Source organism: Schistocerca piceifrons, chromosome 4, assembly GCF_021461385.2.
Source record: "Schistocerca piceifrons isolate TAMUIC-IGC-003096 chromosome 4, iqSchPice1.1, whole genome shotgun sequence".
Classification (NCBI taxonomy): Eukaryota; Metazoa; Arthropoda; class Insecta; order Orthoptera; family Acrididae; genus Schistocerca; species Schistocerca piceifrons.
Genome location: NC_060141.1, coordinates 694,166,613 through 694,193,985, shown reverse-complemented (window position 1 = coordinate 694,193,985; position 27,373 = coordinate 694,166,613). Strand labels below are relative to the sequence as shown.

At 40.0% G+C, this 27,373-nt stretch overlaps 1 protein-coding gene across 1 annotated transcript in view; it reads left to right on the top strand.

The window, feature by feature from the left end:
- LOC124796471 (PC-esterase domain-containing protein 1A-like) overlaps positions 1–27,373 on the top strand; it is a 173,927-nt gene that overhangs the window by 85,772 nt on the left and 60,782 nt on the right. The window contains exon 5 of the mRNA XM_047260697.1: positions 13,793–13,943. Coding sequence (XP_047116653.1) covers positions 13,793–13,943 — 151 coding nt within the window. The remainder of the gene's footprint in view (positions 1–13,792; positions 13,944–27,373) is intronic.

Sequence of the window (27,373 nt, the reverse complement as noted above, 5' to 3'; positions counted from 1 at the left end):
AAAAGGGAGACCATCAGCCACATGGACCTAAGCAATTCAGGCATTAGCTAGAAGAAGAAATACTGAAGAAAATTTATGGGCAGATATGCACAAATGGAGAATACAAATTGAATTTGATGGATAACTTTGGGTTACTGGAAAATGTAAATACATTGTAAAACTGAGAATAGTAATAGACAGTAGGACAAAGGATCAACATTGGCCCAGAATAAAATGGCCGGCAAGAAAATCTTTGAGACTGGAGAGAAGAACACTTTATGCAAGAACCTTGTGGATCTAGATAGCCATTTGTCATTTGCAGTTGAAAGTTGTCAGAAGTGCTACCAGGTCTCAAGGATTTCCTTAAGTTGACTTACCTGTAGGAGTGTCATAGTGGTAAAGAATACATGTATTAAAACTGCATGCATGATGCGACATTTTATCATGCATCTCAGTGTTTATGCCTTCATCAGATCTCTTGAAATATGTTTCACACAGTGATATATTTTGCTTAGGTGCATTCAATGGCATACATGGATACTACCAGCAAAACATGTTATGAAGAGAGTTAGTAGCAAAGAAGTAATAAATTTAAATGTCAAATTTAAATGTCTTAGCCTCACAGCAATTATTGCTTTCAGTAAGGAATGTGTGTACCAAGTGCAGCTGGAAGGAGGTGTGGAACATACACACATGCATAACGTCCATAATATGTAAGGATAATGAAGACAGATAATAGGCTGGCTGGTGTGGCCGAGCGGTTCTAGGTGCTTCAGTCTGGAACTGCGCGACCGCTACAGTCGCAGGTTCGAATCCTGCCTTGGGCATGGATGTGTGTGATGTCCTTAGGTTAGTTAGGTTTAAGTAGTTTTAAGTTCTAGGGGAATGATGACCTCAGATGCTAAGTCCCATAGTGCTCAGAGCCATTTGAACCATTTTGAACAGATAATGATTTCATTTGATGTCCCATATTGATAGTGCTTTCATTAATAATCATTGGTATAGTACTGAGTCAAAAACTTTCCAGAAGTCAAGAAATACTTCATCTGCCAGAATGTGTCATAGTGACTTCAGCCACTTGTAGTGATTTTACAAGTAGCATTGATGCTTTGTTATGATTTGTAATAGTTTAAAAATTTTTCATCAGCTGTGTACAGCTAGATGTACACCAACACCTTTATGGGCCATTCCATGTCAGATGGCCTAAGGGTCTCTACTTGACCATCTCCAATTTCAATGAAATTGTTACAGGATGTACTTATACGCCTTACATGAAGCACTGCCAAATTACAGCTTTATATGTAGTATGATGGGGCCACTAGCCACCTTTTCATAAAGGCTCGTTTTTGACATTGCGACTGAAGTGAATAAATGATCAACTTTGGTTACCATTGTTCAGGATCTAAGAGACCTGTTGTGCTGAAGCTTTGTGATCCTCTTCACATTTTTGGGTGCAATAGCTTAGTTGTAGTACAAAAGGTCAAATTATGGTAAATTCATCATAATGTGCTATCAAAGTGGCTCATAAATCTTGTCATACCAAATTTTAGCTACACTTTATTGCCTTGTATCTACTGAAAGAACAACTTTCTGAAGCTATTACTTTGGTTATCTGCAGCCTACCAAAATGTCATTAAGTCCTGCAAGTGGCATCCAGATTGCTCAAATAATAACTGAGTTACCTGAGCTCACTTTGTCTGATCAGAAAAAGTTGTTTTTATTTTGGAGACAGACCAGGTTAGTGTTAATGATGAAGTTTGGTAACATGCTTCAACGATTAGTCTGAAGCACACTGTTGCGCAAGGAAGAGTGTTCAGATGTTGTGTGTGCCTTTTTAAATGATGTAAAGTGTGTTGTAATTACTGGATAAACATCTTTTTTTGGTAAGTAAAAATTATTTCAAGGTACGGGGTGACTCTTTAGAAATGTTTATCAGGTTATTTAATTTTTTCTGTTGTGTTCTCAAGGAAGTTCTCATTATCTATGATTGTTTAATATTTTTTCAGGTGGAAATGTACACCACTTTTACTTTATCTAATATTGAAACAAACGGCAATTGGAAGCATAAATTTAATTGTAGTGTAATGGATATCAGTACCATGTGTCATTGGCTTTGCAGATAATTCTGCATGTCATCTGAAAACATAAACACGTCAAAAAGGCTTCATTCCAATCAAAGAATTTTCGGTAGAGCAACAGGAATTAATAAACCAAAGAGGTGAGATACGTCTTACTGAAAATGCACAAATATGGTTTCGTCACAAAGCAATACTTGTGGACAAATATGACTTTCTACAGAGATCTTGTTGTAATCCTTTTGGTGCAAAGAACCATTCTGTTAAAAAGGGTTTATGGATTGTCAATGTGGAAACAGCAAAACAATTGCAAGCCATGACTAAGAGCCATGTGAAACCTGGTCATAAGATCTGTCCAACTTCCAGAAAACAGTTTTTAGCAAAGAAAGCAGAAAAGTCACAGTCAACTTCAAATCAGTCAGAAGATGAAGCATATCCAGAAGTATCAATCGATTCAAGTCTAATTGCTTTTGGGGTCTCCCCTCTAAAATTTCAGAGAGTATGAAAAAGGGATGTGAAAGGTTACGCAAAACAAAAAATAAGTGGAGCTAAAGAGGCAATTGCGAATAACATTGCTGCTGGTGGAGGATTCGCCCCAAAAGATCTTCAAACACGCAGTACAAGCAAGACATGTCCTGATTGTGAAGATTATAAGCAGCTGATTAAAGAACTGAAAGAGAAGTTGCAGTTGTCAAGGCAACCTGAAAAATTGCAAATACTGACATTAGTGCTACAAAGCTGGACTATAAAAAAGACAGTGCAAGAATTTGGTGTTTCAGAGAGGATGGTAAAAGCAGCTAGGAACTTACAGGCAGAAAATGGTGTATAAGCTCTGCCAAAGAACAAGTGCGGCAAGAAGATTCCAGATGTCATAAAAGAAAGAGTGGTAACATTTCTTCAGAATGAAGAATTTAGCCACATTTGTCCAGGTAAAAAGGCTGTGTATCATTTAGAATAGAAGGAAAGAAAGTTTTGAAGCAAAAATACCTTCTTCTGAATAATTTGAAAGAACTGTTTACTGCATATTGACTTCAGCATGGGCCTGAAATTGGATTTTCCAAATTTTGCGAATTGAGGCCAAAACGGTGCATCACTGTGGGTGATGCAGGAACCCACTCAGTCTGTGTTTGCACTTTACACCAAAATGTGACATTGATGCTTGCAAGCACTCCAATTAAAGGAGATTATAAGAGTCTGATTGCTAAAACAGTGTGTGATTTGGAATCGAAAGACTACATGCTTCATTGCTGTGAAATCTGTCTGGGAAAAGAACTACGGGAACAGTTTTTAGAAAGTAGTTTTGAAGATAGTGACCCAGGTGATACCACTGAGTTCAAACAGTGGGTGCACACTGATGGAGATACATTAGAAAGAAACCAGTCAGATGACCACCGAGGATTTTATTGAAGATCTGATTTCAAAAATTGACAAACTTTCCACTCATCATTATGTATCAAAGCACCAGAGCAAGCACTAAAATGCATAAAAGAAAGCTGTAAGTCAACTGAACTAATCATATTAATGGACTTTGCTGAAAATTATTCCTTGATTGTCCAGGATGCAACTCAAGGTTTTCACTGGAATAACAGCCAAGCAACTTTATACCCATTTGTTGTGTATTTCACAAATAACTTGGACATCAGCAGCATGAGCTACTGTATAATAAGCGACAACCTGAAACATGATGCAATCGCTGTACATGCTTTTATAGTGAAATTAATAGAAGATCTAAAGTGTCTCTTTGGAAAAATCACACACGTTCACTACTTCAGTAATGGGTCAGCAGTGCAGTACAAAAACTTCAAAAATTTTCTGAATTTCTACCGCCATCAAAATGACTTTGGGATGGAACTTTTTTGCTGCAAGCCATGGAAAATCTCCAGGTGATGGAATTGGAGGAACTGTAAAGTGCCTGGCAGCAAGAGCAAGCATTCAAAGACCAAATGAGGACCAGATTTTGACACCAACTGATTTGTTTAAATACTTACAAATAATATCAGAGGAATCCAATTCATTTTAGTTTCAAAAGAAGAAATTGAAACATTAAAAACTGAGTAGGAAGCAAGGTTTAAAAATGGCTGCACAGTATCAGGAACAAGAAAGAATCACCATTTTGTGCAATTAAATGAAAAGCAAGTTTGTATTAGAAGAGTATCCAATGATACAATTTTTTCGTGGCAAATGTTGACCAAAGTCAAGCAACAGTTTCATTCAGAAATATTACAGCCTTACAACCAGGCCAATACATTGCCTGTATATATGATGGAAAATGGTGGATTGGTAATGTGTCTGAAGTTTCAGAAGACGAAAATGTTGTTTCAGTCAGTTTCATGCACCTCAATGGACCTGCACATTCTCTCTATTGGCCAGCTAGGCAGGATGCTTGTTGGATTTCAAACCAACACATTATTTCTGTCATTCCAGCTTCATCAGCAACAAGAATGGGCTGACATCTGTTAGAATCAACTGTAATTGCTTTTAGTAACAAGTTTCAGCAAATGAATTAATAACAACTGAAATATTTGGCTTGGGAATCATAAAGAGTACTACTGGTACATGTATTTTTTAATGTAATATAAATGTAAATTTATTTGGTTCAACAAGATTTACGGGCCACTTTGATAGCATACTGTGATGAATTGTCCATAGTTTGACCTTTTGTTTTACAACTAAGATATTGTACCCAAAAAGTTAAGAACAGGGTCACAAAGTTTCACCATGGCAGGTCTCTTAGATCCTGAGTAATGGTAAATCAAAGTTGATCCTTTATTCATTTAAGTTGCAATGTTGAGAAATGTAATGTGATGAAAATATAAGTTTATTTGTTCTTAAATGCAAAGTCTCCAAAATAAAAACAACTTTTCCTGATCAAACAAGGTGAGCTATTTTCAATCATGCAGAGAAAAATCAAATTTGAGTGATCCCTTTTGAGATATGACCTTTTAAAAGTGAGCCAAAATTGACTGATTAAATTTTTTTAGCACATTTTGAACTTTGATAACTCAGTTATTATTTGAGCAATCTGGATGCCACTTGCGGAGCTTTGTGACATGCTGGCAGGCTGCAGATAACTAAAGTATTAGCTTCAGAAATTTACTCTTTCAGTAGACACAAGGCAATAAAGTATAGCCAAAATTTGGTATGACAAGATTTATGAGCCTTTTTGATAGCACACTATGATGAATTTACCATAGTTTGACCTTTTGTACTACAACTAAGCTACTGTACCCAAAAAGTTGAAGAGGATCACAAATTTTCAGTATGACAGGTCTCTTAGATCCTGAACAATGGGAAAACAAAGTTGATCATTTATCCATTTCAGTTAAAAAACAAGCCTTTACAAAAAAGTGGCTCCACCATACTACTTATGAAGCTCTAATTTGGCAGTGCTTCATGTAAGGTCTATATGCACATCCAGTAAAAATTTCATCAAAATTGGAGATGATCAACTGGGGAGCTTGTCTAAATTTAGGCCGCTTGACATGGAATGACCCCTATGTATGTTTATGGGTCATCTATTAGTTTTCAGGTTTGTCTTCTTCAGATACAATAGGGGCGATAACGTATAATGACTTTTTATTTGAATCTCCAATGAAGTCATCATTTTCAGCTGTTGATTACAGCAGTGTTTTGGCAGCCAATTACCATGTTTTAATAGAGAACTCATCTATGTATACTGGATCTCTGGATTTTGTGTCATCAGTCCAACATAACTTTTAATGTTTTCCACTTTAATATACTCTGTAAATTTTTCAGTTAAGTACAGTAAATAGGTTTCACTCACTTTCCAATACAATTTATACTGTTCTTTAAAAACATTTATTATTAAGTTAAAACCATGTTTCATCGGTCTACTTCAAGAACCAAAGATATTATACACTTTCAGAAATAGTCTCAACTCCAGGAATATTCTCACAAATACTTCAAGCTGTTTTATTATCACTACAGAGTGCAAGATAATGCCATGTAAGGTATTTAAAAATTTTATGTAAGAACTATATGTGAACTGTATTATGGCTAGAAACACCTGATTACAACACTAACAATAACATTACTAATTTTACAATCTGCACTTATTAATAATCATTAGAAGAGAGTTTGCATAGCCTTGGGCTGCTCCTTGCAGTAGATGGCTGTCAACTCAGTGAAGATTTAATCCAGTGACGTGAGATTCCACTGCCACACAAAGAACAGCTATCAGCTTTTGCTTGATCTCTGCATTGCTTGTGGAACACAGAAAACACAAATAGATACCACAAAGATCATTAACATCATATATGTATCACTATACACTTTTGATTTACCTCCACTCACTGTGTGTGCGATTTCAGAGATCGCGTGTCCATGCAGTTCACAGGCCCACTTTTAGGGGCCACCTCGGTCACACCCCTGGTGCACCTTAGTGAACTGCCAAAGAAACAGTATTATTTAAGTGATCAGAAACGAGTGCTCAGCCTGTTGTAGAACCTGTATTACTATTGTCCAGTGAGTGTGTTCAGTGCTGTGCACAACCTGTTCTTCATTCTATCCTGTGTGTTGCTCTATAAAGTACTCTGTTCTACAAATTGTGTTTGTTCTGGCTGTGGCAGACAAGGTGACGAGGATGGGATTAAGTTTTCTGTGCACGTTAGTGTCGGTGCTAAGTTACACGATGAACATCCTTGATGGAAGAAATGCTCCAATGTATCATTACCCAGCAGCAAGCTTTCACAGAACAACAGCAGGCTCTCACCACCACTCTCAGTCAAGGGGTATCTGCGTGTTCATACAAGTTACTCTCCCATCAGTGCACCTGTCACCTTTTCTGGCCTATGACGAATCAGCTGAAAATTGAGAATCCTATGAGACATGGTTACACCAATATTTCCAGGTTTTTTGCGAGGGCGATGCAGACCTGTGTAGGGCTTTCTTTCTTTTCTGGCTCTCGCCACACATTTATCATTTTTTGTGCCAACTTGCACCTTTGCAAAAACCAGCCATCTTATTTGATGAATTGTACAAGCTTCTCTCAATATAGTACTGTGACGGAATGGATGTCTTTGTGGCATGTGTAGAATTTTACCATTGCCAGAAATGCCCAGATCAATCTTACAAAGCCTGGGCTGCAGAATTTTTGAAGTGCCATGAGCCACAGGCGATCAGATTGCTGCATTGGGGGAGGTGTTAGAAGTTACTCAGTCAACCCCTGGTGGCACACTGCAAGTGTTCAGGATGACGGGGAAGCCATTACAGCAGTACAACCTTCGACTCACCGTCACATGTGGCAGCATTGGTTACGGTCACAGCAGAAACTGGATGTGTCACAACAGTGGCCACGTGCCCCCTTCCATCTTGGTCGTACTGCTTCATCCAGCATGAGCGTGCTGATTTCCCTAAGCATTGGGGCTGTTTGCAACGAGTGTTCAAAGAAAAGCCACATTGCATCAGTGTATAACTCTTCTTCAGATGTGGAAGACACATTAATACCAGTGGACATAAATTATATCTTTACAATGACTGACTCCCCAAATATATTGTTTATTGTCTTGCGTACTTCTTATAAACTGCTAAAAATGCAATTGGACACAGGAGCTGCTTTGTCTTTAGTAAATGCGCAGATATACATGGACTTGCGCTCCACTCTCCTCACACAGGGTTCATGAAAGAGGATTAGGTACAATGAACAGCAAATTCCGATTCTAGATCAGTTTTTCACTCCTGTGTCTTACAAATCTGGTGTTCACCCTCTCATCATCCTTGTTGTGGATCCTTCCCATTTGGCAGACCAGTTCGGGTTAGGTGCGTTTAACACTTTCGGTCACTACTTTGCTAATGAGTTAAATCTAGTGTTACATCAAGCTCCACATCAGCAACTGGAGTCCCTGTGCCCTGAATTTTCATCTCTATTTTCCCCTGGACTCAGTTCTGTTACTGGTTTTTAGGCTCACATTGTCATGAAAAAGGCCACCCGCCCTCCTTTTCTTTGAGTGCGGCAAGTGCCTGTCACATTGCACAACACTGCCAAGGCCAAATTCAACAGTTTGATGTCGCTCATTGTCATTCAGCCTATTTCTTCCAGTGAATGGGCTACACGAGAAGCCGATGGGTATGCTTTGCCTCTGCAGCATCTTCAGTGACACGATTTGTACACAGTCCATGATAGATGCATAACCTTTGCCCTGCCCTCACATCTTGCTTGCAAAATTATCAGGTGGTCACTACTTTTCCAAGACTGATTTGTCCGAAGAGTATCTCGAGCTCCCCTTGTATGAGACCACAAGGTTCCTTCTTGTTGTCAGTACACCTTTCAGCCTATTCCAATATCAATGCTTGCCTTTTGGAATCACTAGCATGCCCCTTTTCCACATTTTTTTAAAACAGTTGACATTCTCTGTGCCTGGCGGCATAAATTACCTTTATGATATAATTGTTTTGTGTTCTTCCACCTAAGACTACCTTAGAAATCTCCAATCATTGTTTTCTGTTTTGCAATATGTGGGTCTCAAGTGCAATCTTTCCAAATCTCAATGTTTTCAGCCATCAATTGAGTACCTAGGTTTTGGCATTTCTCACACAGGGGTCAAGTCATTGTGTCACCATGTTGATGCAATCTTGGGTTTGTCGCGGCCATCCTCCATTAAGGAACTGCAGGTGTTTCTAGGTAAAGTTGCTTACCACCATACATTTTTACCAGATGCATCCACTGTTACTCAGCCCCTGCACGTGTATTTATCTGGTCCTCAGCTTGTGCTTGAGCATTTGCCTTGAGTAAATCTGACCTTCAGTCGGCCCTGCATCTGGCTGCTTTTCAGCTGGATCAGAATCTCGTGTTGGCCACAGATACCTCTCAGCACAGGCCTGGTGTGGTGTTGGTGCACAAGTAAGCAGATTGAAAAGGAGGCCTTAGGGATGGTATTCATCCTCAGTAAATGTCACATCTTCTCACTTTGTTCTAAGTTCCATTTAATCACAGATCACAAGCCATTGATTGCTCTTTTTAGCACTTCACCTTCCATGCCAGACAAGGCAGCACATTGTTTGCAGAGGTGGGCTCTCTTCCTCCTCCATTATCATTATCAGATCCATTACCGGCTGATGGTATAACACACCAACACTGATGCCTTATCTCACCTTTAAATTGGGCTAGAATTGGCATTCCATCAGGACAAGTTGCTTTCTTTCTATTCAGATATTGAAAACCAGAATGCAGTCGATGAATTTCCCATCACTAGTGCCATGATAGCATCAGTTGTCGCTGCGAATCCTGTACTTAATCGGGTCCTCTCATTAGTACAGCATGATTGGCTGGAAAAACCCTGGGCTATGCCTCAGATCCCTTGCATAACTGCTTTTCCCTCCAGCACCATCTCTCTGTATTTGACAGGGTTCTTCTGTTAGCTGTGGAACACACTGCTCACCAGGTCGTGATTCCCACTTCCTTACATCTTAATGTTCTGTGGCTTCTGCATGTCACTCATCGAGGGATCTCTTGCAGCAAAGCTTTGGCCCGCCAACAAGTGTAACGGCTGGGATAGATGGAGACATTACATGGATTATCGTCACTTGCACTCACTGGGTTCAGCAGCACACAGACCTGCAGGCATCTTTTTACCATTGGCTGACACCGCAGTGCCTGTGGGAGCATCTGAATGTCGATTTTGCTGGGCACTTCTTAAATCAGTATTGCCTCATTGCGGTGGATGCCTATTCCAAGTTTCCCTATAAGGCATGTTGTCCGTCCACATCCACATCAGTCACTATTTTGGCCCTGTCTATGATTTTTGCAATTGAAGGGTGCTTTAGACTACTTTATGAGTTCATACTATTTCACTCTGATCCCGGTGGAGTTGCTACTTGGACACCAACCACGGACCCTCCTTCACCTGCTGCCACGTCCAGTGGCATCACTGCCCGCCTGCGCCCATGGTTTTGGCTGCCGGCTGCACTGGGTTCCTGCCATCATCGAGTGTCGCCAGGGCCAGCACTTGTGCATTGTCCACACTCCTGAATGGTGGAGTCCTGTCACTTCGACCAGCTGCGGCCATGCATGGCAGGATCTGTTCCACCTCCCCAGCCCCCACCCCGCAGTAGGGGTCGCTATCTGGCAGATTGCTGCATGGGGTTCCTTCCTCCACTCCCACTCCTCAGTTACCACTGCCACCTTCTTTGCTGGGTTTTGTGTGGGCATCTTCACTGATGCCCCTGCTGACGCTTCTGGTGCCAACAGCTGACCTCGACTAGGACATCGCTATGGAGCCACTGTCCCCGGTCCTGGCCTATGGCATCTCATAAGAGTAGGAATGGTGCACCACCCCACCCCCTCATCACTTCTGCCCCTACTCATCGGTGGCTGCCTGCCACTTGCTGCATCGGCCGCTGCCATTGGGCAATGGAATAGATGTCAGTGCTGTCATTGGTGTTTTCCGTGACTCATAATCCCAGTGTCTTGTAAGATCAGTGCTTGTTTTTCATGATACCAGTGCTTTTTCAGTACCAATGCCTTTTTTGTACCGATGCTTTTTCACTACAAGTGCTTTTTATTTCTATACCATGCATTTTTCTGTGCCTAATGTTTTTAGATATGTATGTGGTTTTCCCACCCCTAAAATGGAGGAGTGATTTACTTTCACTCATGAAGTGCGCGATTTCAGAGATGGCGCATTCATACAGTTCACAAGCCTGCTTATAGAGGCCACCTAGGCTGACCCCCTGGTGCACTGTGGTGAGTCGCCAAAGAAACAGTTTTATTAAAGCGATCACAGATGAGTGCTTAGCCTGTTCTATAATCTGTATTACTGTTGTCCAGTTAGTGTGTTCAGTGCTACATATAACCTGTACTTTACTGTATCTTACCTGTTGCTCTATAAAGTACTATGTTCCACAAATTGTGTTTGTTCTTGCTATAGCAACGTTCAGTGTGAATGTCTTAAAGAGGCCAAGTCTTTGTTGCCATTAGATCTATTACTGTCATGAGTGAGCTTCCAAACAATAACTTTTTGGTATTTTTCAGAGAAGAAATGTAGCATTATTTTGCCGGATGTCTGGTCACACCCACCAGTAACAAATATCTTAATTATCCCAAATGATTGTTGGATTATTTAAATCTCTTCCAATTATGACAGTATGATTACAGAATGTGTTTGAGCTAGCTGAAGATTTTTCTGAAGTTTTCAGCTACATCTAGGGATGAGTCTGATGGTCTATAGAAAGTTTCTATTTTGTCCACAATCTTGCATGCAAGTTCAATTTCTATATCAGTGGATTTGAGTTTCTTGTCTGCTGTGACAAATACACCACCTCCATTTCCCATTAGTTCATGTTTTTGATATACACTAAGACTTACCCCAAATATTTTGCTGTTGTCATAAGATTAGTCACTGCTTTAAAAGAACACACTGGTCATTTCGGTGTGCTCCAGATGATTTAGAACTAGTACCAAGCAGTCATAAGACCCTCCACCACAGACATAAGTCTTGGCAATGAAGTGGTGTGTATGTGGTAGTTGTCTGGATTCAGTGGAATGAGTTGATTAAACTTGGAAGTGTGACAGAACAATAGTAAGGAGCTGTTTTGTTTGGATGTGCCCATGACCTCAATGCTTCTGCATGAGATGGTCTTGCATTATTTTCAGCATCTGCGTGTTCTTCTGTTTCATCTTCTTTCATTCCCTACTGTTCATTTGCCTGCAATATGTTTTCAACCATTTCGTCATCCATGATAATTACTGCCACAACTCTTTCATACCACTGGCATCACATTCATGGCATATTTGTATATGTGTCATTAGCTCATTTATATCCTCCAAAACAGAATATTCCACTGTTGTTGAATTTTTGTACTTGTGTCTTGGCACTCTGTTCTGAACATTGTTCATTCCTTTCAGTCAAATCCCATGCATCTACAACCATGTAATAACACTCCTTTTAATTCAGTTGCTTGAAAACAACTTCTGTGTCATCTGCATCAACAGATCACTATGTACATAAAGGCTGTTTTCTGTAAAGTCATTTTAATGTTTCAGTTCTATGATCCATTAGCTGTAGCAGGGATGTCACATTAGGCTGCAAAAATTTTACTGTAAACATTCAATTTTCTGTCTCTAACGGTTGAGCCTAATGATGGGTTGGTGCGTTATCCAGTAAACTAGGACTTTCCTATATTTACCAATTTTGTTTTAAACTTTTTTCACTCCAGTGATAAAAGTGTTGTCATACTAGTCAGTGAATATTTCAGTACTCATAAATGCACTTTTTTTGGTTTTTGTAAACTAAGGGAACCCTGATATTTTTCAAGGGTCTGGAATTTTTGGTATTTCTGATGAGGTGCAAAGGCATTTTATGGATCTTGATTGCGTTTGCTCAAGCTGATTGCTACTCACCCTTTTCTAGTTTTACATCCTGGAGCTGAACTCTTTCCCCGAGATGCTAAAGATTTTGATGGTAATGACTTCCAATTTGTTCTGGCATAACCACAAGTGCCAGAACTAAGATGAACAGAAAACCAGAGAAGGTGATGAGCAGACGTAGGCCGATGGTGCACGGAATTGGACCTTGCCGCACCAGGAGCACTACCTTCAAGAAGTGAATACAAGTGCTGCTCATTCCAGCCTTGGGGCTCAGATTGCCCCAGACTGCAATGGACATTAGTGCTACACTATCAGATTGTCGTGATTCGTATCAAGTGCTTACAAGGACTTTGTGTATAGCAAGAACTTTACTGTTTTCTTGTCTCCTCTTGCTAGTGACATTTGCTGTAATCAAAGTTAAGAAATAAAACTACTAATGTTATTTGTTTGAATTGTTGTATAGCATTCCGAGAACACTGCATTCCTTAGGCACCCTATAAGCAATGAGTGGGCAATACCGCACACAATTTAATCCAGTTTCATCAGTGTTGTGAACAAAGTCCAAGTCATAGACATTTTCATCCAATTCTTTTTTTGATACCATGTCCAATAGGATTTGTTGCATCTACATCAGCTGACATTTTTTTCACCTTGTATGTCCAACCCATAACTTCCACAATGAGATTTAAGTCTGTATTGTCGTCCATTAGCTGTCATGAATGATTCATTACCTCCTGTTTTTTTATTTATTTGTTTATTTATTTATTTAACTGTAATACCTTTTCTCAGAGCAAAGGATCAGGTATCGGTTGCCCATTTGACAGTTTTTGTAAAAACCGGCAATACAGAGCTTCATTTTTCAGTTTCTTCATCACTTTTTTTTCACTATCAAGTTTGCAGGTTGACTTCAAAATCAGATCAGAATTCTTTTGATATCACATATCGTAGAAGTACCTACACTATAGTTATTAGCTAACTGATGACCAGTTTTTCCTTTTTTATGAATCAGTAATGTTAATTTTATCTTTAAGTGATAACACCACCCTCTTGCACTTAGACATTTATAAGCACACACATGGTATGGCACAGCAGTGCCAAACTTGGATGAGGCAGAGGCCGCATAGGGTCAGAGTAGCTAGTGCCAGCACAATATGTCCGTGCACACACGGACTAGACTACAGAAGTATTTGCTCATGACAGACAATCCAGGTAGTCGCGAATCCACATTAGAGATGTTCAGATAATCAAGTCTTCACTGAAATTGTTCTTAGAAATTGTTGTATGTGCCATTGCTCCATCAGTTGCATGTCATTGACCGCAATATATTTAAAAGTTTCACTGTTTAGGATTTTACATAATGAACTTTCAATTGGCTGTTATATGTTATCTTAAATGTAATTTTATCTTTTCTCAGATGGGGACCCAATGGTGTTCCTGAGTACAAAGACAACATGGTGAAGCTAATGAGACTCTTCAAGTCATGCCTTCCAAAACAAACTTGTGTTATATGGATGACAACACTGCCAATATCGGCATCGTGTAGGGGTGGATTCCTCATAAAACAGGTGGGGCCATTTCTTATACATGTATTGTAAGAGTTAACAAAAATTGATATCTCTCAGTCTTTATCTTTTGTCTTTGTTCCTACTTATTCAGGAATGCAGGCATGTGTGTGTGTGTGTGTGTGTGTGTGTGTGTGTGTGTGTGTGTGTGTGTGTGTGTGTGTATGGGAGGGTGGGTGGGTGGGTGGGTTTGCGCGCATGCGTGCTTGCGTTTGAGTATCTCGAGGGAGGTGAAAATTTAATTCTGATGGGGACTGCAACTCTACTGAAGAAAAAGAAAGAAAATGAAAAGTAGTAGTAGAATATGGGCAGGAGGAAAGGAATGAAAGGGAAAGCCATGTGGTAGACCTTGGTACAGAGCACAATTAAATCATTACAGACACTTGGTGTAAGAATAATGAAAGATAGTTGTGTATGTGGAAGAGAACCGATAAGACTGGAATTTTTCAGATATATTACACAAAGGTCTTAGACTGTTAGACCTTTCCTAGAGCTGACTGTGGAAGTGATCATAATCAGTTGTCCATGAAAATGAGTATTAAGTTAAAATCCACCAAGGAGAGCAGAGAAGGACAATTAAGACTCACAAACAAGGAACTCTGTGGGAGTTTGATCAGCTTGTAAGACCAAACCTCCATAAAATCAGTGTTGGTAAGGAAGTACCAATATCAAAACAGGCACCAAATGAAGGAGACCAGTTCCTCATTACTTCTGACATCAGAATGGCCGCAAAGTGCTAATCATCCTTGGATATCATAGTCTTTAGTACAGTTAATTGAAGAAAACTGGTATCCACACTATCCAGGATCAAGACAGATCCTGTATAATATGATGGCCACTCAACTTGGAAATCAGGGAATATCAGGTATTGTAAAGTACTGGGAAAAGTCACAAAAAAGTCAAGATTTTTTTGCATATTTCTGTAATTTCAGTGCGTGATGTGAAAACTGTGCACTGTTGTAATGGCATACATCTTTCACGTAAAAGACACTAAAATGTTTGAACTGTGCTACTGTAGCTGAGTGAGCTATTCATATCTTGGCAAATTTATCAGTATTTGTTACAAGTGGTTTTGAGAATGACAATGTACCAGGTACCAGACACAGTTTCAAAGTAGTTCGGAGCACATCCAATATAAATTACTTGGCGCAAAATTGGCATTTTTATATCCGTTGCTTCACACTTTGAAACATTTTTAAGAAAGTTCAAAGTGAAGTGCTGTAAACTCCATATCTTTATGGTGTGTTGGCAAACATTGTGAAGATTTTTATGGAATGTTTCATAAAAGAAAGTGTTTCGAACAGTGTATCTCCTTTTCCCTCAGTTGACTTGACAAGGAAAGATAAGTTTGTCCCCTCAAAAAGTATTCATCTCGGTTTTGCAGCAAAAAATGAGAAAGCAAGGGTAAAGGCATCACTGATTTACATATGCTACAGTTCAAAAATGACTGGTCAACCTGTGTGGAGATACTCTTACAGAAGTTAATGGAGAAGTCGCCATTATAATTTCCTTTGATGAAGGCAATTTCATCCAAATTTTGTGGCACTCAAATCAGCAGTAGCAACTGCTCATTTACACTTATTCCTTCAGTGTCTGGTTGACAAAGAATGGTTTTCTTGAAAACAGGCTGATAATGCTAAGCATCAATTTAAGGAGTTTATTTCACTACCAATAATCAAAGAAGAAATGTCCATGTACAAACAAAAGAAAAATAAATTGGATCACCACTGCATCAAACTTTTAAGCTCATTTGGGGAGGAGGAATTTCTCGGTCTAAGATCTTTGGTAAAATTTATTTCCATACTTTCTCATGGGAATGCATCATTGGGACAGAGGTTTTCTGTGAATTCGGAAGGCACCATAGAACATAAAAAAGAAAGAACGCTGATTGCTCAGTGGCAGGTTTTTGAAGAAATGATTGATAAATGCAGTGAACAATGCTCATTTTTGTTATGCGGAATTGCTGAATAAGGAGAAAAAAGAGAATCAAAGGAAAAGGCAGAGTGCCAGAAGAAATCTGCTGAAGAAGTTAGACATCTTGCAATGAAAAAGTTAAAATTATTAGCAGATACTGAAAGGGAAGTAGCACTTAAGAAAAAATGCAAGATCTTAAAAGATAGTGCCACATAAAACTTTCTTATGTATAGTTTGGTATGTTTGAGACTTATATAGCATTTTTTGTAATTTTAAAATAGTGCCCAAGTCTTGCTTTAAATTAGCATACGCGGAAGATTATTTAATATGTATCTTTCCCTCTCCTTCCCTCTTTCCTGATGAGCCAACAGTTTGTTGCGAAAGCTTGAATTTCTTGTGTATGTTTGTGTTTGTTTGTGTGTCTATCGACCTGCCAGCACTTTTGTTCGGTAAGTCATATCATCTGTGTTTTAGATACATTTTTCCCATGTGGAAGTTTCCCTAGATTATTTAATATAATAGAGTTACAGGTGTGTCAATGTGACTAGTATATTGTTCCATTGAATCATCATTTGCATAACAGTAAAATATAAGGAACTACACTTTCTGTGTAGCAGAGATGCTACATGGCGAGTAGCAACTATCCTTTCATAATATTGTTACATTCCTCTCTGGATTTTCCATTGTTTGATCTACACTTTCCGCATCATCACATGTGAGATCAAGTTATTAAACACCATTTCACAAAAAGTCTTCCAAAAGAGTGAATTTTGGATTTGCATTAAATTGTAAGTATTTTGCCACTATTTTTTATTTAAGTTGTAGGTCATTAGTTAAAATTTATTTGTATTTCATTCCCTTTCTGTTTGCACACAACAAATAAATGTACTATTTTCAATTTTTATCACAATTTTTGATGGCCAAATCATTTAATTTAATCTTATTTTAGGGAACGATTTAAAATGTATGTGCTTCATATCTGGAATATTGTTGTGCTTTATCCAATGTATTGCAGTTTGCATTGCCATTTGGTGGTACATTGAAATGTCAGTTTGGCTGAGTATATTCGATACTTTCAGTTGTCCATTAACATATAAAACCAGCATTTTTTAAACAAAGGACAATAAAAATACTGAATATTTAAAGCATCCTCAACATTCAGTGTCCACCCCCAAAAGACTATTTGGGAACTGCATACTAAAGTCCTGGAAAAATCAGGGAAATTGAATCAGCCAGTAAGTGACCACCTAGTAGGAACCTGTCCAGAGAAATAAACAGTAGAAAGGGTTGGTCACACGTCATTAATTGTATCTGTGATGAGATAGAACAGTATTATAACCACTATCAAGTACATGATCTCTTCAAGTAATTGAACAGCATTAGCAGTGAATTTAATTGTTGTATGTGGCTGGTGAGAACGGCAGTCGTAGCAGAGACAATGAAGACATTGTTTGTGATGTGGCAACAGTATTGTGAAATGTTGTATTCTGGAATTTGCTACAGTACAGACAGTAAAGCAGTTGAGTAACTTACATCAGAACCTACAATCTTACGCAGTGAAATAGCAAATGCAATTCAGCATCTGAAAAACTGTAAATCGTCAGGTCTACACAGTACCTCAGTGGATATGCTCAAAGAAATGGGGGCAGGAAGGTGGTGACGTGTTGCTTTCATTGAGTACAATAGAAAAATTTTCACTCAATGAAGAATCTTGTGTATATGTCTCCAGGAGACATGCTTACAATTTCTGAAGCCTCTGTGCTATGAGGTTCAAATCTCCACAAAAAGACAAATTTTGTAAGAGAGATAAAGAAGTGCCTATTTTTGTAATAAATGAATATAACTCTGACAGTACTGTGGGCAGTGCCTTTTGCTTGTGATTATAGGCTATAAACCTGAATGGGAATTGAGAATAAAAGTATGAATATTGTCCCCTAATTTACAAAACTGCCCTGACATGTGTGATTGTGCATCCCAGTTACAAGAACTTTACCAGTGTCAGCTTTATCAACTTACTTAGCATTTCAGCACATGCAATAATTTTTATTGCCTTAATCATTGCCCAAACAAAAAAAATGTGAAGAGGAAGTTCCATCTGCAAATTATATATACTTTCCACAGGCAATGTTTCTGTATTTATCAGAAAGCTACCCTGCACATTTGGGACATTAAGGCTGCCCGAAAATCAAGCCCAGTCCTAATTTATAGAAGCTCTTTGTCCACTGGTAACATTTCCTTAACTCATTGTAGTTGACGTTCTCCATAATAGAAAGGTGATGACTAATGACAATCAGCTCTGTCTGATCCACCAAAGTAGCAGGGTGCAAGAGTCTCTTGGTTCATTTTATACAATAGTTTATTAATCTATAAGAAGCAATTGTGAAAGCTCACGAATATCCTGGTTTGAAGCATAGCAGATTCAGACTTGTGTGTACATAAAATACACAAATTAGCTTATCGAAAAATATTGTTTTCGTGCTTACCTTCAGCTGCTACAATGATTATTGATTATTCAAACACTCAGTACTCAACACTAAGATTGTACAATGTCAATACCACAGATTACACTGCACAGAAAACTGACATTATGAAAATTGGCAATATTGAAAGCAAAAATTGAAAGTGGTGATTCAGCAATGTACCACTGCTGTGAGGATAGAGCCTTAAATATAATGCCGGTGGAAACTGAGTGACAATGCGTATATGCATCACCATGCATTGTAGGGTTAAAACATTCTAAAGCAACATAGTGTTCCATTATGGTCTTCTAGATTTTATAATCTTAAGGGCATTTCTGAAGTTTTGTTCTATTTATATTGTCACAGAAGAATCTGAGTAGCACAGTCACTGTAATGTAGTCGTTATGATACTAGACTGTTGCATGGAGGGTCATGAGTTCAAAACTCACCTGAACTGTGAAATTTTAATATCTGTATTTGGTTCGAATACATTCTAGAAGTATCCACAAATGTCAAGAATCATTGTACTGGAATGTTCTGTAACCATATATATACTGTATGCGTTCTGGCCGAAGGCAGTTCGCTCCATGCTTTTATATGTGCAAGTGCCGAATGAACCTTCATCAAGTAAAGTTAGTGTTCGTCATTCATCTAATTACACCTTCTTCTACGTGACGTTATTCTGGTGGAGGCATTGGGTATTGGAACTTGTGATAGGGCATATTATCGAGGACACAGTGGCTCCCATCAGGCCATGACAGAGCTGCCATTTACGTGGTGAGAAACCCGAGTTCGAGCCATATTCAACAGATCACAATCCATCACAGACAGCAGAAGAAGAGGACATTACAATGACAGCAACTGTGTTCCACTACATGAGACATCCTTCCGGGTTCTCTGGTGACGATGGCCAAGATCCAAACAAGTGGCTGAAGGTATATGATCGTGTAGCCAAATTTAACAAGTGGGATGACACCGTGTGTTCGGTGAACGTATTTTTCTACTTGGAGGGCACTGCCAATCAATGGTATGAGAACAACGAGAAGTTCACAAGCTGAGAAGTATTCCAGTCAAATTGCCCAAGTATTTCGGTGACACACAATGACAGAAGTACAAGGCTGAAGATAAAGTGCAAGGCACAGCGTCCAGGAAAAACTACAGCATCCTACATTCAAGATGTCTTGGAGCTGTGTAAAATAGTGGATCATAGAGTGAAGGAGGAAGATAAGGTTGCACATCTCAAGAAGGGTGTTGCTGAAGACATGTATCAAGCCCTACTCCTGAAGGAGGTTTCGACAGCAGACGACTTCATAAAATGATGCCAGTATATCGAGACAATGCATCATAAAAGAATTACACACAAGAAGTTTGAACAGCTTCCAAACGTCATATCGATGTCTGTGATGGAGGAAGAAACTAATTTCACAAGTGTTCTATGTCAGCTAGTGAGAGAGGAAGTTCAGAAGGCACTTGGATTGCATGGCAAGAAAAAAACCGAGACGCTTCAAGAGGTCATAAAGGAGTAAGCGGAATAGACATTGAACCCAGTCTCTTGTCCTTCATTTTGCTTTAAAACGGTAATAAAAGTTGAGACCCAGGCGAAGTTACATTCTTACAATGCTGCCTGAGGAACCTGTCTGGGCACCAAGGTAGACTGACGTCTGGAGGACTGAGGATAACCAACCATTATGTTTCCACTGCAGACGACCCGGACATGTGCTGTGCTATTGGTGACAATGGCGGCGGATATTTGATGATGCCCGCACCAGAAGACAGCAGACCGATCTTAGCCGACGCCAACTCTGGGATGATGAAGATGAACAAGATGATGTGGGTGCAGGACGACGTAGGTCACCATCGCCACAAGCTAGCCGCTGCAGAGGACGCTCCCCAACATGCCGATCAAGGTCTCCTTCGCCGTTTAGAAGCTCAAGCCAATCACCCAGCCACTGCAACTTGGAAAACTAAAGGATGTGACCTTCCTTGAAGGTGAGGCCACCAAAGAGAAAAATCCTCCAAGTTGATCACTACAAAAATGATAGGAAACTACGTCGATATCCTCATGGATGGCCGACCAGCCCAAGCTCTTCTGGACTCTGGAGCATCATATTCAGTCATTTCGAAGAAGTACCGTTGCCAGTTGCAGAAAACCGTATTCGTCGACAATAAAATATCTCTGTTGACGGTGGCTGATGGGAAATTTGTAAAACATACAGGAAGATGTGTCATTCGTGTGGCTATAAGTGACCATACACGGCCCTTAGAATTCATCGTCTTACAAGAGTGTACTCATGGCGTCATTCTTGGATGGGACTTTTTGAAAGCTTCTCAGGCAATTATAGATTGTGGTTGCTCAAAGATTATCAGGGTGTATACGAACCGGAAACAGGGAGATCTGGGAAAAACCCGGGAATTTTTTCATCCGGGAGAAAACCGGGAAAAACCCCGGAATTGTTTAGAATTCCATGAATTTATCATTGTTTTAGTTTTCAGTTAAATATTTGTGATTTTGACTGGTAAGAACCAATACGCTAACAAAGGATATTATTATATTATTGTATCCCGCTACTGCAGAATAATACTGCAGCAACAAAGCATGAACGAGGGGCGGGGCGGGGGGGGATGAAAATAAAACTTAAGTTGCAAGGGAAATGCGCCATATACAACAACAAAACATTGCTCATACAAGCGTCTGCCAACAGAAAAGTGTGTCAAAGGCTTTAGGAAGATTGCAATGCTTCATAACAACAAATTGCCTCCGATGAGCGTGATGTGACAACTGTTTTAATTAGATTCATTTGAGCAGTTGCGGGCGGGTTCTTGCACATGCACAGTTGAGTCGCGTATGAGTAGTGTGGTGTCACCGCCAGACACCACACTTGCTAGGTGGTAGCATTTAAATCAGCTGCGGTCCATTACTATACGCCGGACCCACGTGTCGCCACTGTCAGTAATTGCAGACCGAGCGCCACCACACGGCAGGTCTAGAGAGACGTACTGGCACTCGCCCCAGTTGTACAGCCGACGTTCATAGCAATGGTTCACGGGCAAATACGCTCTCATTTGCCGAGACGATAGTTAGCATAGCCTTCAGCTACTTTTGCTACGACCTAGCAAGGCGCCGTATTCAATTGATATGTATCATCAATTGATATGTATCATCAAGAGCGATGTTCTACAAATGTGGATTAAAGTTAAGTATTCCAGAAGCTACATACTTTTCTTTATAGCATTCATTACGTATCCTGTTTCAGACCTCACGCCAGCCTGCGTGAGTTTAAGCGCGTGCCTTTCGGCTTCCTGTCATTGTGCCTAGGCTGTCTTGCCTAGACACAACAAGTAGTACCTTCTCCCGCTTCTGGTTACAGAAGTGTGGCTGGGCGCCACTACTTAATATTGCCCCCATTGGGAAATAATAGTATATCTGGGGCAGATGCACAGAGCAGGCTGAGTTGTGGTGGGGAGGTGGGTCGTCTCCACGTGACCTGTGTTTACATTCAGTGATTTTGTTGTTTCCTCTTCGTTTATTGCTCTCACGTTAAATGATAACAAAACGGATTTTTGTGGCCGGGGGCTATCGAATGAATTAAAATACGTTCGCATAATTACGGAAGGCCAAAATATGTTATTAGTTTCAGATATTACTTCCACCTTTCTGACAGTCAGGCTTAATCGCCTTGCAGAACAATGAAGTTATTTTTGCCGGTTTGCTAAAGAGATTTGGCTTTCATTAATCTTTTCTTCTGAGTAAGTCCATTTATTTGAAACAAAGTATTTAATTTCGCATTATTGGCTAGTTTCAACTGTTCGCTGCATTTCAAGTGCACTAATGGAATTATATCGTAATAAAGCCCCCATGAACCATGGACCTTGCCGTTGGTGGGGAGGCTTGCGTGCCTCAGCGATACAGATAGCCGTACCGTAGGTGCAACCACAACGGAGGGGTATCTGTTGAGAGGCCAGACAAACGTGTGGTTCCTGAAGAGGGGCAGCAGCCTTTTCAGTAGTTGCAAGGGCAACAGTCTGGATGATTGACTGATCTGGCCTTGTAACAATAACCAAAACGGCCTTGCTGTGCTGGTACTGCGAACGGCTGAAAGCAAGGGGAAACTACAGCCGTAATTTTTCCCGAGGGCATGCAGCTTTACTGTATGATTGCATGATGATAGCGTCCTCTTGGGTAAAATATTCCGGAGGTAAAATAGTCCCCCATTCGGATCTCCGGGCGGGGACTACTCAAGAGGATGTCGTTATCAGGAGAAAGAAAACTGGCGTTCTACGGATCGGAGCGTGGAATGTCAGATCCCTTAATCGGGCAGGTAGGTTAGAAAATTTAAAAAGGGAAATGGATAGGTTGAAGTTAGATATAGTGGGAATTAGTGAAGTTCGGTGGCAGGAGGAACAAGACTTCTGGTCAGGTGACTACAGGGTTATAAACACAAAATCAAATAGGGGTAATGCAGGAGTAGGTTTAATAATGAATAGGAAAATAGGAATGCGGGTAAGCTACTACAAACAGCATAGTGAACGCATTATTGTGGCCAAGATAGATACGGAGCCCACGCCTACTACAGTAGTACAAGTTTATATGCCAACTAGCTCTGCAGATGACGAAGAAATTGAAGAAATGTATGATGAAATAAAAGAAATTATTCAGATTGTGAAGGGAGACGAAAATTTAATAGTCATGGGTGACTGGAATTCAAGTGTAGGAAAAGGGAGAGAAGGAAACATAGTAGGTGAATATGGATTGGGGGACAGAAATGAAAGAGGAAGCCGCCTGGTCGAATTTTGCACAGAGCACAACATAATCATAAGTAACACTTGGTTTAAGAATCATGAAAGAAGGTTGTGTACATGGAAGAACCCTGGAGATACTAAAAGGTATCAGATAGATTATATAATGGTAAGACAGAGATTTAGGAACCAGGTTTTAAATTGTAAGACATTTCCAGGGGCAGATGTGGACTGTGACCACAATCTATTGGTTATGACCTGTAGATTAAAACTGAAGAAACTGCAAAAAGGTGGGAATTTAAGGAGATGGGACCTGGATAAACTAAAAGAACCAGAGGTTGTACAGAGATTCAGGGAGAGCATAAGGGAGCAATTGACAGGAATGGGGGAAATAAATACAGTAGAAGAAGAATGGGTAGCTTTGAGGGATGAAGTAGTGAAGGCAGCAGAGGATCAAGTAGGTAAAAAGACGAGGGCTAGTAGAAATCCTTGGGTAACAGAAGAAATATTGAATTTAATTGATGAAAGGAGAAAATATAAAAATGTAGTAAGTGAAACAGGCAAAAAGGAATACAAATGTCTCAAAAATGAGATCGTCAGGAAGTGCAAAATGGCTAAGCAGGGATGGCTAGAGGACAAATGTAAGAATGTAGAGGCCTATCTCACTAGGGGTAAGATAGATACCGCCTACAGGAAAATTAAAGAGACCTTTGGAGATAAGAGAACGACTTGTATGAATATCAAGAGCTCAGATGGAAACCCAGTTCTAAGCAAAGAAGGGAAAGCAGAAAGGTGGAAGGAGTATATAGAGGGTCTATACAAGGGCGATGTACTTGAGGACAATATTATGGAAATGGAAGAGGATGTAGATGAAGATGAAATGGGAGATATGATACTGCGTGAAGAGTTTGACAGAGCACTGAAAGACCTGAGTCGAAACAAGACCCCCGGAGTAGACAATATTCCATTGGAACTACTGACGGCCGTGGGAGAGCCAGTCCTGACAAAACTCTACCATCTGGTGAGCAAGATGTATGAAACAGGCGAAATACCCTCAGACTTCAAGAAGAATATAATAATTCCAATCCCAAAGAAAGCAGGTGTTGACAGATGTGAAAATTACCGAACTATCAGCTTAATAAGTCACAGCTGCAAAATACTAACACGAATTCTTTACAGACGAATGGAAAAACTAGTAGAAGCCAACCTCGGGGAAGATCAGTTTGGATTCCGTAGAAACACTGGAACACGTGAGGCAATACTGACCTTACGACTTATCTTAGAAGAAAGATTAAGGAAAGGCAAACCTACGTTTCTAGCATTTGTAGACTTAGAGAAAGCTTTTGACAATGTTGACTGGAATACTCTCTTTCAAATTCTAAAGGTGGCAGGGGTAAAATACAGGGAGCGAAAAGCTATTTACAATTTGTACAGAAAGCAGATGGCAGTTATAAGAGTCGAGGGACATGAAAGGGAAGCAGTGGTTGGGAAGGGAGTAAGACAGGATTGTAGCCTCTCCCCGATGTTGTTCAATCTGTATATTGAGCAAGCAGTAAAGGAAACAAAAGAAAAATTCATGGAGAAGAAATAAAAACTTTGAGGTTCGCCGATGACATTGTAATTCTGTCAGAGACAGCAAAGGACTTGGAAGAGCAGTTGAACGGAATGGACAGTGTCTTGAAAGGAGGATATAAGATGAACATCAACAAAAGCAAAACAAGGATAATGGAATGTAGTCTAATTAAGTCGGGTGATGCTGATGGAATTAGATTAGGAAATGAGGCACTTAAAGTAGTAAAGGAGTTTTGCTATTTGGGGAGCAAAATAACTGATGATGGTCGAAGTAGAGAGGATATAAAATGTAGGCTGGCAATGGCAAGGAAAGCGTTTCTGAAGAAGAGAAATTTGTTAACATCCAGTATTGATTTAAGTGTCAGGAAGTCATTTCTGAAAGTATTCGTATGGAGTGTAGCCATGTATGGAAGTGAAACATGGACGATAAATAGTTTGGACAAGAAGAGAATAGAAGCTTTCGAAATGTGGTGCTACAGAAGAATGCTGAAGATTAGATGGGTAGATCACATAACTAATGAGGAAGTATTGAATAGGATTGGGGAGAAGAGAAGTTTGTGGCACAACTTGACCAGAAGAAGGGATCGGTTGGTAGGACATGTTCTGAGGCATCAAGGGATCACCAATTTAGTATTGGAGGGCAGCGTGGAGGGTAAAAATCGTAGAGGGAGACCAAGAGATGAATACACTAAGCAGATTCAGAAGGATGTAGGTTGCAGTAGGTACTGGGAGATGAAAAAGCTTGCACAGGATAGAGTAGCATGGAGAGCTGCATCAAACCAGTCTCAGGACTGAAGACCACAACAACAACAACAACCGTAATAAAGAACCAAATATGAGATAATAATGTACTGGTACTCCAAGAAAATTCGCATACGAGTGTGCATTTTTAGCAGAATTATGCATTTTAGTATGGTTCATGAAATTCCGACATTCTTGAAGTATCCTCTGATGTCTTGTTTCTTTTATAACATAATCTAAGATCTTTTAATGTTTTACACGTACGAACACATACATGGGCTTTCTGCGTCATCATGGCTGTGCAAGCGCGCTGTCGCCTGTTATCTGGCACTCTCTTGCAACTGCTGAAACGAACCTATTTCTAACAGGTCGCGGGAAAATATTGTGAATGGCGGTTTCAAAAGCGTTACATTCAAAGCAAATTTCCTTTTACGCAATACGAACTATGTGCGAGAATGAACGATGAATTTCTCAAATCACAAAGTGTTTGACTCTGATTTAAAAATCAACTCTTTGAAGACGACCATTTATAAGAATTTTGAGCCCAGAAGATCAGACATTTACGTCGTAATCATAAATTTTACTGGCACATTTGTGTGATGTATCTTAAAGTGTATCACGCGCAAAAAAGATCAACATTATATGTGGAAGCTTAACTTCTCTTCCAGCTTATTAATCTTCAAGACCAATATTATATGTGAATGCTATGTATATTAATTTAAACCATTAACTTTTCTTATTTGTGTGTTCGCGCTACTTAAGAGTGATCTTGCTATTGGCTGACTATATCATGTGTCCTATGCTGTCATCAGCTGGCGAGATCATGTGACGTGAGCTATGACCGGTCTACAAAAGCGCATCATAATCTTGATTTCAATGCTTCAGAAAGTTACATGCGTTGTTTGGCGGAATTCAAATTTATACCTTTGTAATGTGAAAATATGTAGCGTACATGTTGCTGCACATCAAAGGTCTTAAAAAACGTATTTCCCAAGGTCGTTAATTACGGATTGAGGGAAAGTTTTTCAATCAAGTCTTGTGACAGAGATAAACTGTTGGTGCAACATTACTCATCACATGACGACTGCCTACCATCCACAAACTAACGGGCTTACTGAACGCCTTAATAAGACCTTGCCAACATGCTATCAGTGTTCGTCAATGTTGAGCAGAGCAACTGGGATGAGGTGCTACCTTTCTTGACATTTGCCTACAATACCGCCAAACAAGACACCACAGGGTTTATGCCATTTTTCCTGGTGCTTGAGCGTGAGGCGACTATGACGACGGACACTGTGTTTCTGTTACATCCTGATGCTGTGGACGATGACTACATTGGCCAGATGTTAACCAGAGCTGAGGAAGCTCGGCAGTTGGCTCAACTCCGCATGCTGCAGGCTCAAGAAAGCGATCGCTGAAGATATGAGGCATGCCACCGCTCTGTTGTCTACCAGCCTGGTGACCTCGTCTGGATCTTCACTCCTGTTCGGAAGGTTAGTCTCTCTGAGAAGCTCCTCAGGCACTACTTTGGACCTTATAAGATTGTAAGACAGTTGTCTGATGTTACTTATGAAGTTGAAGATTTCGACCCTGACATAAAGACAACAAAAGATCAGAGATGCGGTCCACGTCCTTCAAATGAAGCCCTGTAAGGATCCTACAGCCCAGGGTAAATTCAAAGCTCCAGTGACAGGCAACAAGTGGAAAGGTGAGGAAGTGTGTAGCGGCAAGGGAAGTTCTAAGAAGATCACCACGAGGGTGAACGTCAGTCGTCGGGAGTCGGAGTATGCAGGACCGATGACTCGTTCCCGAACTAGGAGGATGTAACACTGAGATACTGTTCTCTTAAGGAGGGAGCAATGTCAGGAGAAGCTCAGTAGCACAGTCAGTGTAGTGTAGAGGTTATGATACTAGACTGTTGCATGGAGGGGTTGTGAATTCAAAACTCACCTGAACTGTAAATTTTTTATTTCTATATTCAATTCGAGTACATTCTAGAAGTGTCCACAA